The sequence below is a fragment of the Nomascus leucogenys genome, chromosome X (genome assembly GCF_006542625.1).
Source record: "Nomascus leucogenys isolate Asia chromosome X, Asia_NLE_v1, whole genome shotgun sequence".
NCBI lineage: Eukaryota > Metazoa > Chordata > Mammalia > Primates > Hylobatidae > Nomascus > Nomascus leucogenys.
In genome coordinates, this window is record NC_044406.1 from 95,266,861 (window position 1) to 95,286,507 (window position 19,647).

Sequence of the window (19,647 nt, forward strand, 5' to 3'; positions counted from 1 at the left end):
TGGGCGACAGTGAGACTTTGTCTCAAAAAAAAAAAAAATACAATCATATATGTTATAAAAGTAACACTGAGAAGTCTTCCTTCCAACCCATCTTCATCCACTTTGTTCCTCTCCATCCTCCTACGTAACTATTTTTTATTTTCCTTTCTTCCAAGACAGAGTCTTGCTCTGTCTCCCAGGCTGGAGTGCAATAGCGTGATCTCGGCTCACTGCAACCTCCACCTCCCAGGTTCAAGCAACTCTCCTGCCTCAGCCTCCCGAGTAGCTAGGATTACAGACATGTGCCACCAGGCCCGGCTAATTTTTGTATTTTTAGTAGAGACGGGGTTTCACCATATTGGCCAGGCTGGTCTCGAACTCCTAACCTCGTGATCCGCCCGCCTGGGCTTCCCAAAGTGTTGGAATCCTTCCGGTGTTTCTTATATAAATACCAGCCAAGAATTTGTTTTATTTTCTCTGTTCTTGAAAGAGGAGGTATTTTCTTTTGACTTTATTTGCACTTTACTTATTTTACTTAAATTTGTATCCTAAAGATCACTCCATATCAGTAGACAGAGATCTTGACTCTTTGAAATTTAAGACTAGGCACCTAGTGTTGAAAATAGGTGCCTAGTGTTAAATTGCATGGATATACCATAGTTCATCCCAGTTGCTAGTTGCTAGATTGGATTTTTGCCAATCATTTATTACAAATAATGCCGTAGTGAATAATCTTTCATGCATATTATTTCAGATGTGTTCAGGTATAATAGTAAAATAAAGTGATGAAAAAGGATTTTCTGAATTAAAGGGTAAATGCATCTCTGGATATTGTCAGATTCCTCTCAATTTGCACCATTTAAACTCCACCCACAATGTATGAGTGTGTTTCCCCACAGCCTTGATAAATGAGTATGCTGACAAACTCTTGGATTTTTGCTAACCTGATGAAGTAAGTAGGTTTCTAAGTATATTTTTAAACATTTTATTGTGAAAAAGTTTTAAGTACTGTGAAAAATAATAGTACAGTTAACAGCTGTATATCTACCACCCAGATTCTACAATAAACCTTTTATCTCCCTGCCAACGTTTTATTTTTTAAAATTTTAAATATAACAAAGTAGACAGAACTTTATTGGGACTACTATATACCCATCACTGGTATTTTACTATCAACATTTTACTATATGTGCTTTGTCACATATCTATCCATCCCTGTCTCCATCCATTCATCTATTTTTGATGTATTTCAAAATATATTACAACAACAATATACTTCTCTCTAAATACTTCAGCATGCATACCATAACTAAAATTCCATAGCTCTATATTACTTTTCTTCTGATATATAATTCACATTAAATGAGATGCACAAATCTTAAGGGTACATTTACTGGATTTTGACAAATACATACACTTGTATAACACAAAATCCTTATCAAAATATTGTTTTAGAAATTTTCCTTATGCCCCTTTCCAGTCAGCCCCTATCCCATCATCCACAGTGGCAACTATACTGTTGATTTTTTCATCATAAGTTATTTTGCCTGTTCTAGAACTTCTTATAAATGGAATCATACGGTATGTACTTTCTTTCTAAGGCTTCTTTCACTCAACATAATGTTTTGGAGATCTATCCATGTTGTTGTGTTTATCAATAGTTCTTTTCTTTCAATGAAATCATTGAGTATTTTATTATGTGACTGTATCATGGATACCTGGGTTGTGTCAAGTTTTTGGCTACTATGAGTGAAGCTGTTAAAGACATTTCTTACAATTCCTTTTTATGGATATGTGATTTCATTTTGCTTCAATAAACGACTAAGAGCAGATTTGTTGGATCATAAGTGGATGCTTAGTTGTACTAGAAACTACTAGACCTTTTTCCAAAATGGTGATACCATTTTAAATTTATACCAAAGTGGTTCAGAAATTTGCATTGTTCCACATTTTCTCAAATTTTGGAATGTTGGTAGGTGTGTGCTAGCATCATATTGTGATTTTAATTTACATTTCCCTGATGAATAATGATGTTGAGTTCTTTTTTTATGTACTTGTGAGCTACTTACATATTCAAATATTTTTTCTATTTTGAAAGATGATTTGTTTCTCACTTTATTATTAAGTTGGAAGTGTTATTTATATGTCCTGCGTACTGGCCCTTTCCTAGATATATGTTTATTAGCATTTTAGCCCTGGCTGGCTGACCTGTTCATTTCCTTACTGTATTTTGATGGATAAAAGTTTTAATTTTATTGAAGTTTCATTTATCAATTTTTTCTTATATAATTATAATTTTCTGTGTCTTGCCTAAGAAACATTTGCCTGCCTCAAAGTTGCCAAGGTATTCTATGTTTTATTTTATAAGCTTTATAGTTTTAGTTTCTATGTTTAAAACTATTACACATGTCAAATAATTTTTGTTCACCATCATTTGTTTAAAATAACCCCCTCTCTATTGGATTACTTTGGGATCTGTGTTAGATCAAATAATAATATATGTGTTGGTCTACTTCTGTGCTGTCAATCCTGTTTTATTTATTTAGTTTGCTATCATTAAGCCAGTACCACACTGTTTATATTACTGTAGCTTTATAGTAAGACTTGAAGTCAGGTAAGGTAACCCACCAACTTTGTTCTTAAAAAAAAAAACACACATTTCTTTGGCTATATTAGGTCCTTTGCCTTTACTCTCAGAGTGGTTTAAATTGTATGTCTCTTATGGTGAGTGAGATTGGCCATCCTTTTATGTGTTAAGGGCCATATTTTTTTTTCTTGTTAACTGCCGATATCCTTTACCCACTTCTCTGTTGTTTCTTCTACTCCCTTGATTTTGAGTTATCTAATAATGAGAAGGAATAGAATTAGTAAAGCTGACTTGCATTTTTTTTCCTTTCTGATTTGCAAGGAATCCGACTTCCCTGGTCAATGTTTTGGCTCCTAGTGAATAATCTGAACAGGGCCATGCTTCTGGAACATGTTGGATTGATTTCTATTAAAGCAGTAAGACAGCCCAATCCAATTTTAACCAGGCCAGATTGTATTCTGCCAGCAAAAGCCCCAGACTAGCCCAATACAAACTCTTCTTAGACAAGCTCTTAAAAAAATACCTTTCTGGTTTTGACTAAACAATTCAGGCCAGCGTAAACTGTAACACTCAAAGTTACAAGTTGTGTTTCCCACCAGTTATCTCCCCTAGCTGTAGACCTGTAACAACAAAAATTGCAGATAAAGATATTTGAAATGATATGTGGCAAACAGTCTTCCTGTGGAAGTTACCCACTTACTATATTTTGTTTATATATATTCTTGAGACACAGTGGTAGTGAAGAAATGCATTGAAGGCTATTTAAACATGCATTTAACAGGTATTTGCTTAATCTTTGGAAGGAAATTAGGATATGGCATTCCCATATCCTCACAGGAGTAATTCTCAATTATTAAAAGCCAAGTACAGTTCTTTAGGTGCTAGAAAAATAAGTGTTTGGGATATTCTGCCATGTAACTCCTTCATTCTTCAAACATTTATGATGTTCTATGCCAGCTAGTACCTGAATCACTAGAAGCTCAAGTGCATAGTTTCTGGTCTTGAAGATCTCAAGGATTGCTCTCTACTGTGAGAAAATCTAGGTAGCATCACCATGAAAGTGATTATCTCAATGGGAACTTCTATGAACATGTATCACTAATATTTTGGATCAGTAGACTACACTCAAAACTCAGCAAGCAGATCACAATAAAAGTTCACCTACCAAACACCCACCACACACCAATGACTGGGTATTAGAACTCAGTTACTAAACTGTAGGAAAGGTTGAGGCAACACTTTCAAAACAATGTAGTGACCAATAATAAATTAATAAGGCTAATACTCATCATGATATATCTATATGAGGAAGAAAATGTGCTTAAGGTTGAACGTTAGAATCAGATTATACAAAAGAGAAAAAAAGATGATTTTGGAAGCATTCAGTTTACCTCATATATTACTTTTGTTCAGGGCCTTATCTAAGGTACCTGGAGAGGTTTTATATAGATGGTGACAGTTGAATTTAGACTTAAGGGAAAGGTGTTCCAGGCAGCAGGAATAACATCCAAAGGTATTATTGTGACAACTATTGTGTGCTTGGAAATGTTGAAAGAAATACAAAAGTATATAATTTATGATAACAACAAATCTATATTAAACAAATATGACAAACAACTGCATGCCCATACATTTGACAACTTAGATTAAATGGACTAATTTCTTGAAAGACATAAATTGTTGAAGCTCACTAAAGAAGAAGTAGGTAATCCAGGAATCTATTTTTTAAAAAATTGAGTTGTAGTTAAAAACCCACCAACAAAGAAAACTACAGATCCAGATGGCATCACTGGTAAATTCTAACAAACATTTAAAGAAGCAATAACACCAATTCTACACAATCTCTTCCCAAAAATAGAAGTAGAGATACCACTTTCCAACCATTACATGAGGCCAGCATTATTTTGATATCAAAGCCAGGCAAAGACATATGAGAAAAGAAAGCTGTAGACCAATATCTCTCATGAACATAGACATAAAAATCCTCAAGAAAATATTGGCAAATCAAATCTAGCAATACATGAAAAGGATAATACACTACAATCAAGTGAGGCTTATCCTTAGAATACGGGCTGGTTCGACATTTTAAAATCAATGTAATTTGCCATATCAACAGAGTAAAGAAGAAAAACTATATTATAATCTCAATAAATCCTGAAAATTATTTGATAAGTTTCAATATTCACTCCTGGAAAAATAGTCTCAGAAAATTAGGAATAAAAGGGAACTTCCCTAGCATGATAAAGACATTTACAAAATCTTGATCCATTATGTTTAGTGGTGAAAGACTGAATACTTTTCCCCAAAGTTATGTAACACAAAGATGTTATTTGTTACCATCTTTGATGGTATGAAAAGGTTCAATATTGTGTTGGAAGTCCTAGCCAATGTTATAAGACAAGCAAAATAAATGAAGGGCATACAGATTGGAAAGGAAGAAATAAAACTCTCTATATTCATAGATGACATGGTTTTATACTTAGAAAACCCTAATAAAGCTACAAAAATTTACTAGAACTAAAAGGTGAATTTCGTAGGATCATAGGACAAAGAAAATATCTAAAAATAAATTATGTTTTTATATACTATCAGTGAACAACTAGAAATAAAAATTAAACAAAAACAGTATAATTTACAATAGCATCAAATGACATGAAGTGCTTCGGTATGCATAGGTCTAACAAAAATGTGCAGGCTTTGTATGTGGAAAATTATAAAACACTGTTGACAGAAATCAGATTCCTAAATAAATGGAATGGTATATTGTGTTCATGGATATTGTTAAGATATCAGTTTTCTCCAAATCAATCCATAGATTGAAAATATTCTCAAGGAGAACACACAGTTTTTCTTCTAAAATTTATGTGGAAAAACAAATGACCTAGAATAGCCAAAACAATTTTGAGAAAGAAGTACAAAGTTGGATAATTCATAGTACTTGGTGTTAAGACTTAAAATAAAGCTACAGTAGTTAAAATAGTGTGGTATATGTGAAATACAGACTAATAGATCATTGTAACGCAATAGGGAGTCTAGAAATACACCCACATATTTAATTTTTCACAAAGTTGCTAAGGCAATCTCAACAGAAAGATAAGTCTTTTCAACAAATGCTGCTAAAATATAAAGCAATTGGACATCCATATGCAAAAAAATATATATAAACAAACCAACATAACAAATCTCTACCTGCACTTCCTACCTTGCACAAAATTTAACTCCCAATGGATCACAGACCTAAATGTAAAACCTAACATTATCAAACTTCTAGAACAGAAGCGAGCAAACTTTTTCTGCAAAGAGCTAGAGAGTAAATATTTTAGTCTTTATGGGCTACATATATGGTCTCTGTCACATATTCTTTTTTAAACAACCCTCTTAAAGTGTGAAAACAATTCTTAGCATGTAGGCAGCACAAAAAGAGGCCTTATAGGCCAAATTTAGCCATGGCAAGTACTTTGTCATCCCTTGTTTTAGATGAAAAAGCATAAGAGAAAACTCTGTGATCAGATATTAGGCAAAAACTTGTTAGAATACCAAAAAGACAATTCATAAAAGAAAAATTGGATATATTGGACTTTATTAAAATTAACTGTATTTTCATATCATATATCTGACAAAGGACTTACAAGCAGAATATATAATGAACTCTCAAAACTCAATAAGAAAACAAACAATCAACTTTTAAAATATAGTTGGAAAAATGAGCAAACAATTTGAGTAGATACCTTACCAAAGAAGACACCCTGATGGCTAATAAGCACATGTAAAGATGCTCAGTATAATTTATCATCTGGGAAATGCAAGTTAAAACCACAATGGGATACCACTTCATAAATATTAGAATTGGCCTTTTTTCAAAAAGGATAACTGACAATAAGTGCTGCTAAGAATGCAGAGTAACTCGAACTCTCATACATTGCTAGTTAATACACAAAATGGTGCAGCCACTTTGAAAAACAGTTTGACAATTTCTTATATAGTTAAACATTGTCTTCGCACATGACACAGCAATTCTACTCCCAAGAAAAATGTGAAGCTTCACATAGAAACCCGTAGAACAGTGTTCATAGCAGCTTAATTCATAATCACCAATAATTGTAAACACCCCAAATGTGCCTCAAATTGCAAAAAGATGAACAAAATGTACATATTCATCTGATAGACTAATAACCAGCAGTAAAAAATAACTACTGATACACATAACAACATGGGTGAATCTCATATGCATTGTATTAAGTGAAAGAAGACATATTCAAAAGGCTACATAGTATGTGGCTGCATTTGTATGACATTCTGGGAAAGAAAAATCTGTAAGACATAAAATAAATCAGTGGTTGCCAGGTAATTGGGACGTGGGGACGAGTTGACTACAGCACACAGGGGCTTTTTTGGGTTTATGAAAATGTTCTGTCTTGATTTTAGTGGTGTTTATATAAGTGTATACCTTTGTCAAAACTCATCAAAGTGTACACTAAAAAGACAGAATTTTAGTACATGTAAAAATTGTTTAAAGTGGGAGTGACAGAGGGACAGACAGAAGATGGAGAGATGGACAGGGAAGTTTCTAATGTCAAAGAGATGTTTTACTAATGAAGGGAGAAGCTTGAACATGTTTATAAGCCATGGCCCTGAGTTAGTAAAAAGGAAAATGTTGAAGTTATCTATCTTAAAATATAGGTAACTTGAAGATATATTTTAAACTTATGAATATATAACTGTCCACAATGAGTTACAAGTAGAAGGAATATGTGGTTTGTAATCTTTTGTACTTTCTTGTGAAGTTGATTTAAGTATTGAAGTAGTGATCAGCATATGTTAAATTATAAGGCTGTAACTATTAATGGATTCCCTGTCCTCTGCTCTTGATACTTATGTGTACTTTTCTTGCTGAATGAATGCCCAGTTTTTCAAGATTCTTGCTTAATATGATATGGTTCCCAAGGACTAGTGACTCAGGTGTTGTTTTTAATATTTAAACTGTATTTATTTCTTAAAGGTGATGTTGGACCAAATGGACAACCTGGACCAATGGGACCTCCTGGGCTGCCAGGAATAGGTGTTCAGGGACCACCAGGACCACCAGGGATTCCTGGGCCAATAGGTCAACCTGGTAAGATTAGAGTAAATGTGCATTTTGTAGCACTCATAATATATACGTTGGTTAGCTCATCAATAAAGTGAAACCTACAAAACAGTCTTCCAGAAACAGACTTAAAAGGCAATGTATCTACGTGTATGATTTTATAAAAGTGGAAAAATACAGGCCACAGCATAAAAGCTACTTTAATCCCTGATATTTCCCTTCTGAGTTCATCTAAAATTGATGTATTTCCAATAATGCAATTGCAGTGTGTTGTTATTGATACATAATTGTTGAGCTAGACATAGTTTTGGAAGCAGAGGCCTAGAAACTTCTAGTGCTGAGCATTTCAGATCTGAGTAGCGGTACAGCATTCATAGACCTTTGTGGAACCTCCTAACATTTCTTAGCACATGAGAACTAGAATTAGGGTTCAGCAAAACTTTCTGTAAAAGTATATTTTAGGCATTCTCATTTTCTTTTGTTTCTCAGTAAGTGAGTTGAGATATTTTCCCTTTTTGCCCCTAAAATAGCAATCATTTTGCAATTCATCAGCACTCCAAATCTTTACTTTTAATATTTTATACTGGATACTCAAAAAGGTCTTTTATCAACATGTAACCTAATGGGTTTGCCTCTATAGATAGGAAATCATATGGTTCCTCTAAGTTTGTGTGAAAGCATATTGAGTTTCTGGATTCTGAGCTGTCTGGTGATGTGAATTCTCATTATGTTAATCTAGGTTGGTACAGTAAAGGCCACCTTGGGGCCATCATTATGTTATTGCAAAATACCATAATAATTTATGAAATTAAAACAAATATGAAATATTTAATTGTTCCTTAATTCACATGAATACATCTGAAGGCTTAAACACAGAGTTCAGATGTGTATACATTTATCTGAAGCAATGGCTATATGTTTCCTGACCTTAAATGGCAGTAGATATTTTGTTATTATTCTAAAAATTTAGAAACTCGGGTTAACAATATAAAAAGCCTGTAAGTGTTATTTTCATTATGTACTATTTTACAATTGATTATATGGCACGTTATACCTTTTTATAGTCCCTGATATGTCACTACTGATTTAAAACTAAGAAAACTTAGAGTGTTGCTTTGAACCAGGTTGTTACAAAATAGCTGCTTTATTACTTATGGAAAAAACATTCTGTCCAACTAACAAAGCAGAGGGATCTTCAGGAAAAAGCACTTATTTTTAGGTTTGACCTGCTGTTTTTCCTTTTTTTCTTTTGAGACAGAGTTTCACTCTTGTTGCCCAGGCTGGAGTGCAATGGTGCAATCTCAGCTCACTGCAACCTCCACCTCCTGGGCTCAAACAATTCTCCTGCCTCAGCCTCCTGAGTAGCCAGGATTACATGCATGCACCACCACACCCGGCTAATTTTCGTATTTTTAGTAGAGACAGGGTTTCACCATGTTGACCAGGCTGGTCTCGAACTCCTGACCTTGGGTGATTTGCCCGCCTCGGCCTCCCAAAGTACTGGGATTACAAGAGTGAGCCACTGCGCCCGGCCCCTGCTGTTTCACAGAGGTGGATAAAATGAACTTACCACTCCTATGGTGTTTTGTCATTTGTTTCAGTTCCAAAAAGTGCATGAGTCTTTAGAAGCATTTTGAATTCTTAAGTCACAGCTGAGTGAGAATAAAAAAAGGAACACATTAATATGAATCTAAACAAAATACAAATATGTTAACACGTGTCACGCTTTTTTCAGATTTACCTGATACCTTGTAATGTTTTATTAATCTAATGTTCTCTCTCTCTTTCTCCCTCTGTTATATCATATATCTAACAAAGGACTTATAACCAGATATAAATATAATATATAGATAAATATAATATAGATGTCACGATATTGATTTATAAAGTATAAATAGGATGGGCAGGAAGAAAAGTAATAATGCTGAATTAAACTTCATCTATTTCTTTTGTAAATATATGTATAGCCATAGAATTCAAGATATTAATATGATTCAAAAAATAAATGAAATTAACAGGAACTAGCATGAAAATTTATTGAATTCACTCTTAATATAGAAATGTTCTCAAATCACAGTACTTTTCATTTTACTATGAGATGGACCACACTTCATATTTATACAAGGCACATATACTCACTTTTTAAGTAAATTTTACTTACATCACCGAAGTAGAATATTATCTTAGTTCATTTAAAAAAATCCTGATTTATGTCCATAAATCTCAATAATAAGGTAATCGGAAAGAGTATTACTTATATCTTGATGAACCTACTTATGTTGCATGGCTGAAACTCTATCAATGTTTTTGTAATAAGCTTATTTAATATACTTGTATTTCATTTTGCAATAGGAAAAATGCAAAATATTCTATATTGTTATCTCTCTATTGTAGAATGTTTACATTATGCTTTTCAGGCTTTCCTTTGAACTCCAGTTTTCTGTTATTTAATTAAGCTTTTACTATTCACCTTTCTCTTTTCTAAACCAGGCTATACAGTTTAACATGTTTATAAGTTAAGGTCCCATTGAATATCAATTTCTCATTCCATAGCAGGGAAATAAAAGAAAAATTGCCAAAGGACTAGAAACAAAATATTTTTCATCTCATGACCTACTAACCCAGGCAGAAATGGAGGTTGTTGATTCTTGTTATTTTCTTTGGCCATTACCTGTACAATTACTGTCTTACTGAATTTTTTAGAGATCGGTTAAATATACTCTATTTCATGTTCACAGATCATATCATAACCAGAACCAAACGTGTTATAGTGTGTGTCCAGTCTCAGGACAAAGTATATGGCTAAATCAGCTAAAGAGGAAAAAAAAATTCATCACCACTAATGTGAATCAAAACAAACAAAACAACAACAGCAAAACCCTAGGAATTGTTTATGAATTATTCATGTCATTTTCATAGATGAAGGAGAAAATAGTTTTCTAACACTTTAGGAGGCTACAAAACCCTTGGGTAGGGGGAGGGCATGTGTATGTGTGTGTATGGAAAGTTCTCACGAATAATACATGTTTTTGAAATTTTCCTTTTTTTATAAACTGGTTCCATTTGGCTACCAATAAATTTAGAACATCAATACATCCCTATATCACATCTGTAGACATATCCATATAATTCTTGTTATTGTGGGGAAATTTAGCGGAATTTTGGGATTTATATTGACTTCTTCATCCTGGATCTTACCAGGATGTGTATTCCTGACAGTATTCATGGAAAAAATCTATACTATGGGAGGAAGTATAGTATAATGTCTGTTATTACTACTACTAATAATAACGATGAAGAAAGAAATCCTTGCCTAGTGCATGCAAGTTGTTTTTCCATAATCATATGCTAATAATTATTGATTTATCTATACCCAACTTGTTGTAGTATAAAATTAAATTAATTTTTAAATTTGAACTGAACTTTAGGAGCTTAAATTCCAAAATGATTATTTAAATCATTAAGTCAGAGATAAACAATTGAAAAGCTGACCTTTACCAAAAGGTAATACTTTTGTGAATGTAAATATTTTATTATGTCATTATTGGCAAATACATTTCATTTATAGAATATGCTATATGAACATCTAAGCAAATGCCTAAAATAAGTTTTTTCACTCATTTCTAATATATGATAGCAGTGAATCAATGTCTAATAACTTCTATTTGTAGAGTTTTATGTTCTAATTTTTAAATGCTTAGTTTTTTTTCCCCTAACCTAATGAAACTTTTTGCAACTTACTTCTGCTTGGGTGGCCCAACTTGCTGCTGAACTGTAATTCCCTGCCTCTTGAACATCAGTTGTAGCAGGTAGTGTAGTTCTTCCTCAAAAGCCATATCTTAAAGTAAAACTTTAAACATGGAAAACATTTCTTCAGATTTAAGTCTTTGGTTTATTTTCCTTATTTTATAGAACCACTCTCTTGGAGCATGTTTCTAAAGATAAATTATTTATATTGAAAACCCAACTATTAAAAATCTTTGTGAGCTATAATATAACAATAGATAGTGATCCATATAAAGCTATAATCATGTTCACTGTTAGGCATCATATCATCTTTCACAAATATGATATAAAATCTCTCTCTCCTTTTTATAGTCTTTTACTATAAAATGGCAGCATTGGAACTATTGCTACTTTGCCAACTGAGTGTAATTCTCTAATCTTCAAAGTGGATTTTGTCAGTTTAGGGCCATGCTGAAATATGACATAAAACAGATCTTAAAACCCTAGCATCTTACTTTCTACAAAAATAATCACCAGTGAGTCTTCAACAATAAATCTAGATCTTATTGTTGAAAGGATACTTGGAATGATCATCTGGCTCAACCCCTAGTTTCCAATTGGTTACGGCATAATCCGCATTTAGCAGATGAGGATCAACATTAAGTGACTCACGTAAGTCGCACAGCTGGTAGGCTTTGGAGTGGGAAGTTACATAGTATTTTTAGTGTAATTCTTTTCCCATAAACATACTCTTTTTTAACCACCTTGCTTCTGGGGGAAAATCAGCCTTACAGAAACTTACTAAGGTTAAATATTTTTTGCTGTGTCATTTTTTTTCTGTAAAATCTTGGTTGGAGAAACAAAAGATGACAAAAAATACTAATAGTAACGTATTATTAATGTATTATTAAAACAATGTGCAAAACAAAGGTAAAATACAATTTAAGAGGTCCATTTCAGTGACTTATTCAGTAATCAATAATTTTGGGAGCTCATAGAGATGTGTACTAATAATTTATAATACCTTAGAACAATGCAAATGTAAATGTGGTCAATAGACCAGTGTCAAATAACTGTTATCAGTCTGCAATAGGATTAATACAAACGTTGAGAATAAGCATTTAGAAACTTTTATAGCAATTTGATAGTGTAATTGTATCTGTTGAATATAATAACCAAAAAGGTAGGCTTTTATTTTGCATCTTTGGCTTTTTATTTCAGTTTTAGTAATTTTTATTGTATTTTATAAAAAATATTAGTCCGTGATTAACTAGGAATTAAGAAAAGATTGGCCTTTTGCCAGAAATAATTTGAGAAGCACTGTCTTAGACCAATCTGCTTGAAAATCCTAAAGCTTGATTGTTCAGTTATTTTGTGTGCATGATGTCAAAAGTATCTCTAACTCACTCTTAGGTCTGTTATACACAGGGTTCCATCACTTGTTTACTAGAAATATAACCAGATACATCTTTTAAAACTGCTTCAGTACTTATTAATATTGATATTGTATTAACTAGGTTTACATGGAATACCAGGAGAGAAGGGGGATCCAGGACCTCCTGGACTTGATGTTCCAGGACCCCCAGGTGAAAGAGGCAGTCCAGGGATCCCCGGAGCACCTGGTCCTATAGGACCTCCAGGATCACCAGGGCTTCCAGGAAAAGCAGGTGCCTCTGGATTTCCAGGTAATTTGTTTAAAGTTTTCTCCGATTTGGATTAAGAAAATTAAAACTAATACGACTCTGGTAGATAATTCCCATGTTACACTTTTCTAGATTGATGTGATCCCTTAAGGAAGAGCATTAAATATCTATGACTGCAGGAAGCTCACTTTGCTATTTTCACTGTACATTTTCCTCTGTGAGAGTTCCAGTTATATATTACTATATAACAAACAACCCCAAAGCTTAATGATTTTAACCAACCTTTTAATTTTGCTGAAGATTTTGCAGCTCTAGAATTAAGGGATGACTTGACTGGGTCATTTATCTCTAACCCACGTGGCCCCAGCTTGAGTGTTTGGGGCTGAAAGGTCTACTTCTAAGATGGCACTTCTCTGACATTTGGGTGTTCATCCGCTCACATGTCATCTCATCGTCCATGGTACCTCTTCACATGGCTTAGGCTCCTCACATTATGGTAGTATAAGGCTGGTTGCTCCCCTTCCATGGCAGCTGGCTTCCAACAGAGAGAATCCCACAAGAGAAAAGTGAGTGTTTCAGGAACTACAGGTAGAAGTGGCAAGATTTCTTTTCTTTCGCTCTCTCTCTTTCTCCCTTTCTTTCTTTTTCCCTTTCTTTCTTTCTTTCTTCCTTCCTTTCTTTCTCTTTCTTTCTTTTTCTTTCTTTCCTTCTTTTTCTTCCTTCCTTTCTTTCTTTCTTACTTACTTTCTTTCTTTTTTCTTCCTTCCTTTCTTTCTCTTTCTTTCTTTGTTTTTTTCTTTCTCTCTCTCTCCTCTCTTTCTTTCCTTTTCTTCTTTCTTTCTTTCCTCTCTTTCTCTCTCTCTCTCCTTCCTTCCTTCTTTCTTTTTTTTTTTTTGAGACAGGGTCTCACTCTGTCACCCAGACTGGAGTGCAGTGGGACATGATCACAGCCCACTGCAGCCTCAAACCCCTGGACTCAAGCCATCTTCCTGCCTCAGCCTCCTCCCAAGTAGCTGGGACTACAGGCATATACCACCACACACAGCTTTTTTTTTTTTTTAATTTTTTTCTTTGTAGTGATGGAGTCTCACTATGTTGCCCAGGCTGCTCTCAAACTCCTGGCCTCGAGCAATCCTCCCACCTCAACCTCCCAAAGTGCTAGGATTATAGGCATGAGCCACTGTGACTGGCCTGCAAGACTTCTTTTGATCTAGGCTTGGGAGTCACACAATGTCATTTAGTCAAGTGTGAGGTAAAGAATCAACCCTAGTTCCAGGTGAGGGATTTATACTAGATTGTACATACTGGGACATATGGTTCACTGGGGGGCCATCTTTAGAGATTAGCTACGAGACTGAGTCTCCTTATTCATGCGTATCAGCAGTAGTGGGCACTGTGGTCAAAAAGTCTAAAACTTAACAGTGCCTTACCTCCAACCCTCAATAGTTTTCTAGTTGACATCTTAAAACTTGCTTTTTATGTTCCCTAAGTCAAAGAAAGGCAAACATTACTTATTGATATTCTTCAAAGGTACCAAAGGTGAAATGGGTATGATGGGACCTCCAGGCCCACCAGGACCTTTGGGAATTCCTGGCAGGAGTGGTGTACCTGGTCTTAAAGGTAATAATCAAGGTTTGCTGCCAGACGTATGTGAGAGGGAAAATTAAACATAGCTTTATGTCAGTACAGAATATTTTTGTTGACTGTTTTAAAATGAGCAATGGTTACTTGTGTTTCTATGTAACATGGCATTTAAATAGGTCTTGTTCTCAATTTGGTTGCATGCTTAGTTTGGATACCATGATACATGGTAAATGCTTAGCTCAAAATAACAAAACATAAGGATTAAGCGTTAATTTGTTTGTTTGTCTTTTGAGACAGAGTCTCGCTCTGTTGCCCAGGCTAGAGTGCAATGGTGTGATCTCAGCTCACTCCAAATTCCATCTCCTGGGTTCACGCTATTCTCCTGCCTCAGCCTCCCGAGTAGCTGGGACTACAGGCGCCTGCCACCATGCCCGGCTAATATTTTTTTGTATTTTTAATAGAGAAGGATTTTCACCATGTTAGCAAGGATGGTCTTGATCTCCTTACCTCATGATCCGCCCACCTCAGCCTCCCAAAGTGCTGGGATTACAGGCTTGAGCCACCGTGCCTGTCCGGATTAAGCATTAATTTTTTTATAGTCAGCCTCTATTGTTGTCAAGGAATTCCAGACGGAGGGATTGTTATCTGAGTATAAAAATGTGTATGCACTCAAGTAATTCATAGAGTACATCCAAGGTGCATAAATGTTTTGAGTGGCCAGTGGCCTACTCAACTGTGAAACATATGAGTAATCTTTATATGCATTAATCTTTGATGGATAAAATTGATAGATTGTGTTTTCACACACATTGATTTTAGGTGATGATGGCTTGCAGGGTCAGCCAGGACTTCCTGGCCCTGCAGGAGAAAAAGGTAGTAAAGGAGAGCCTGGCCTTCCAGGCCCTCCTGGACCAATGGATCCAAATCTTCTGGGCTCAAAAGGAGAGAAGGGGGAACCTGGCTTACCAGGTGAGTGAATGAATTTATTTACGAATATTTTTCCTGGTATATCTGAAGTTTAATTTTTAAATAGCATGAAAAGTGACTTATAATACAGAATTCACCAACAGAGGCACTTAAATGCATCAAATTTTAGTGACAAATACTAATTTTCACTTCATTCATACTGTTTCACCAATCAACTTTTGTTTGAGTATTTTCTTTATAGTTTACCTAACCACTAGTGAGGTTTTAAAATAGACTTAGGCAGTCAACTACTAGCTTTCTAAAAAGTAATACAGGAAAAGGATATATAGCCACAATCATTTGAAAAACAAATTTCAGTGTTTAGGAAATTTGCTAGTCCTTTCATTATTTTCTCCTTGATACCAGATAAGGATGAATGGTACGTTCGTTGTACTGCAGTATTTTGATATCCATATCATACTTGGCTTTGAAATACAGTTCACCGTTATTCTACTTGGGCAGAATAAACAAGTATTGGACTATGAACAGCCAAGCTCAGCCCAGGGGGAAGTCACTGAAAGTAGATCTAGGGAACAATTGTGTCCATATAGTTATTTTATTAGAAACAAATACAGTGTAAAATATTACGTGGGGTTTTCAATAAAAAAAAAACCTTTTCCTTTTTATAGAAGTATAACATGTTCATAACAAAACATCATAAAATATGGATAAGCATAAATCATTATATAAAGCACTTGGCATCCAATCTATGTAGAATAGCCTTTCAAGCAATATGGAATGTTAAAACTAGCTATATCTGTGTATCTGCAGCTTATAGTAAAGTTTGTGGCTCTTTGTATGTTCTATCCACCAATATTGTCAGTTCATGTGTATGTGTATGTGAGTGTACACAGATGTTATCAGTTTCCCTATGAGCAGGATTTGGTGGGATTTTTCCTCAAAAAAGAATTAAAAATATTAATGCAGTGTTGTATATAGTCAAGAAAGAGGCAGGGTCACCTAATTTTTTGTAGCTGCTAAAATGAAATGACTTTCTTGGCTTACCCCTTGCAAGGCTTCTTTTCTGTTTCAATTATGCTTCCTGTATAATAGGGGCAGTAAACTATACTTGACTTCTACTATAGGCTTATTAAATATAGTCAGAATCTAAGAGATAACCTAGAGATTATCTGTCCTTATTCCTTATTTCTTCATTTCCATTGTAAGAAAATGAGGCCCAAAATAGGAAAGTGATTTCACTACTGAGTGCTCTGAATTTCTTGATGGTAGGTAACTAAAAAGTGAAGGATTTTCGTATGAGTCCAGTGCTAATAGCTCATACTATATCAGAATATTACCAGTTCCTCTAATTCACTTATAGTTTAACACTTGAGCAGCTTGCTTTGCCCAAGTTATTTCATGGGTGAATAATATCATCCTAACTTGCCTCTTCTACTCATTCTTGGAAGGTATACCTGGAGTTTCAGGGCCAAAAGGTTATCAGGGTTTGCCTGGAGACCCAGGGCAACCTGGACTGAGTGGACAACCTGGATTACCAGGACCACCAGGTAAGTGTGATAGGCCATTTGTAGCAATTGCTTAGCTGACACTGAATTCTGGATAAATAATTATGTGTTTGTCGTGTTTGAAGATGCTGTGGATTTGGTCATGGTAATAAGCTTGGGTAGCTACTGAAATATTGAGCTCACTTTTGGCAAAAATATTGCTCTTTGGCTCTAGTTTCAGCAGTCAAGATTTTATAGGATATTTTGCATTGATTATTCAGTTTCTTCTTTTTGTGGCAGCAGGGTATACACAGAATCAGAAGTGTGATCCAAATAAGGTGTTGTGTTTTGTTACATACATTGCAAAATATATAAATGAGACAATTATCTCATGAAGGCCTGAAGAAGTCACCTTGTCCTGCTTTATTTTTCTTTTTGCCTTTAGACAAGTCAGTCATTAAACCATGTAAAACAGATGGCTATTGATTCTATTTTTTTTTTAATTTCTAGGCATGAAAATTTCACAAATTCTCTTGGTAGTCAGTTACAGCATTAATCACTCTTAGAGTCGACATTTTTTTTAATCCTACTAAAACTCTTTCTTGTTTCTTCTTCAGCCACTTTCTTTTAGTTTGTTTCCTAAGGAAATAAAGAGCAGCTGGTCCCCATTCTTACAAAGTCCCTTAAGTTCAGTTATTTGCTCTAGACTCCACACTACATGGCCTCGATATAGTTGGAAAGAGAAACTCCCTTCCTATCTCTCCCTCACATCTTCTGCATTCTCTTTTCCAAGTTGGAAGTCATTGTAAAGGAAAAAAATAAAATAAAAAAGGTTTAAGACAATACTGTGGTCCTAGGAGAAAACCCAGATGACATCACAGAGCTCAAGCACCTATGTGCTAGGAAAAATGTACAAACAGAGCAGCCATGCCTGTTCGGGTCACTGCCCAGTATCTGTCCACCACCTCTAATCTCTCCCTGGCCTAATGTACTAAACCATATCATAACAGGTTACCACCTTTTCTCTTCCTGATCTCATATAATCAGGCTCTACATGAAAAACCCATTTCTGAATCTTTTAAAAAACAGACTTATTATATTGGATTTATCTGTGAAAATACATTAAGGGTAGTTGTACACATACAACAAATAGCACTTCAGGTGATTGGAATTGTTTTAGGGAAAGAAACAAGGTGTTCTGGTAACTTTTAAATTTTTTTTTAAAGTTATATTAGGAGGCCTCTATTAGCATGGTTATATTGTAATATTTTCCCAAGGAGATGTTTTATGTTGGGTTCTATCTGTGGAACTTAACCATATATTCAGATTTAATCCGTCTAATCCCATGTTTGCGTTTTAATGACTATCCATTCCATGAAACCAGACAACCCCAATATTGCTACATTGTCTTAATTTTACCAATTTGACTTTTCTAGGTCCCAAAGGTAACCCTGGTCTCCCTGGACAGCCAGGTCTTATAGGACCTCCTGGACTTAAAGGAACCATCGGTGATATGGGTTTTCCAGGTGAGTGATGAAAATCTTCCAAATATTTAGTCCCATTAATGAAAGGTGGTTCAATATCTCTTTTTTTGTCAGAAAAGAGACTGGTGTTGATAGAATCAGACTGAAACAATATCTGAGGTAATCAGTGGGTCGTGCTCTCTTGTTACACAAATATTTAAAATGGGAATTAAGGGACAAAATTGTAGAAACCTTAAAAGTTAGAATTCACAAACATCTTTTCTCCAGCTATACCCCTTTTTATTTAAACTTCCTCTAAAAGTAGGCTTTTATATAATTCTGTTTGTGAGGCTCATTATTGTCTAACTCAGAGTTTGCAGAGCTTTTTAAAAATCTTTTTGCCTGGTCATATGCATCTTAGATAATCCACAAGTAAAGCATGTTTTGTAAAATATTATATATTACATATTTTCAACAGGGCCTCAGGGTGTGGAAGGGCCTCCTGGACCTTCTGGAGTTCCTGGACAACCTGGCTCCCCAGGATTACCTGGACAGAAAGGTGACAAAGGTGATCCTGGTATTTCAAGCATTGGTCTTCCAGGTCTTCCTGGTCCAAAGGTAATCTTTGGCATATACTTTTAGGCACATACTTGAGCAGATATGAAATTTTTTAATACTATGCTCATTCCTAAGTTTTCATTAAACAAACTATAGAATGACATAGTATATTCTGGATAAGAGATTTATTCCTTTTCTTTTCTCTTAGATGATAAGATATGTTTTAGGGTTTGTGGCCAGTCCAAAATAAAAAGGGAAAACTTTCTGGTTTCTTTGTTTTTCTTCTATCTTAATTTCTGGATATACTTCAATAATCTCAATGCCTAGATTTTTCTCGTCTTGTTAGTCCATCCATTTTTAGTGATGGAGTTGTTGACCTTTGTCCTAATATTATTATTAACTAATTTGAAAAGACTTATAAACAAAGTGACAGTTAATGATAATGTAGTAGTATTCTTAACTGCGTGTCTGAGATAGTCCTCTGAATACGGTTTTACAATTCCCTCTACTTCTCTCTTCAATGTGAAAACTTTGATGGTGTTTCTCAAATAATCAAATTTAGAATTTGTTTCAGAATCATTGGACTCAACAGGGATTTATTTGACAATTG

General features: G+C 34.6%; 1 protein-coding gene across 1 annotated transcript in view; it reads left to right on the plus strand.

The window, feature by feature from the left end:
- COL4A5 (collagen type IV alpha 5 chain) overlaps nt 1–19,647 on the plus strand; it is a 259,474-nt gene that overhangs the window by 177,980 nt on the left and 61,847 nt on the right. Inside the window, exons 30-36 of the mRNA XM_030807170.1 lie at nt 7,566–7,679; nt 12,896–13,063; nt 14,552–14,641; nt 15,425–15,574; nt 16,981–17,079; nt 18,453–18,542; nt 18,958–19,097. Of these exons, the coding sequence (XP_030663030.1) occupies nt 7,566–7,679; nt 12,896–13,063; nt 14,552–14,641; nt 15,425–15,574; nt 16,981–17,079; nt 18,453–18,542; nt 18,958–19,097 (851 nt within the window). The remainder of the gene's footprint in view (nt 1–7,565; nt 7,680–12,895; nt 13,064–14,551; nt 14,642–15,424; nt 15,575–16,980; nt 17,080–18,452; nt 18,543–18,957; nt 19,098–19,647) is intronic.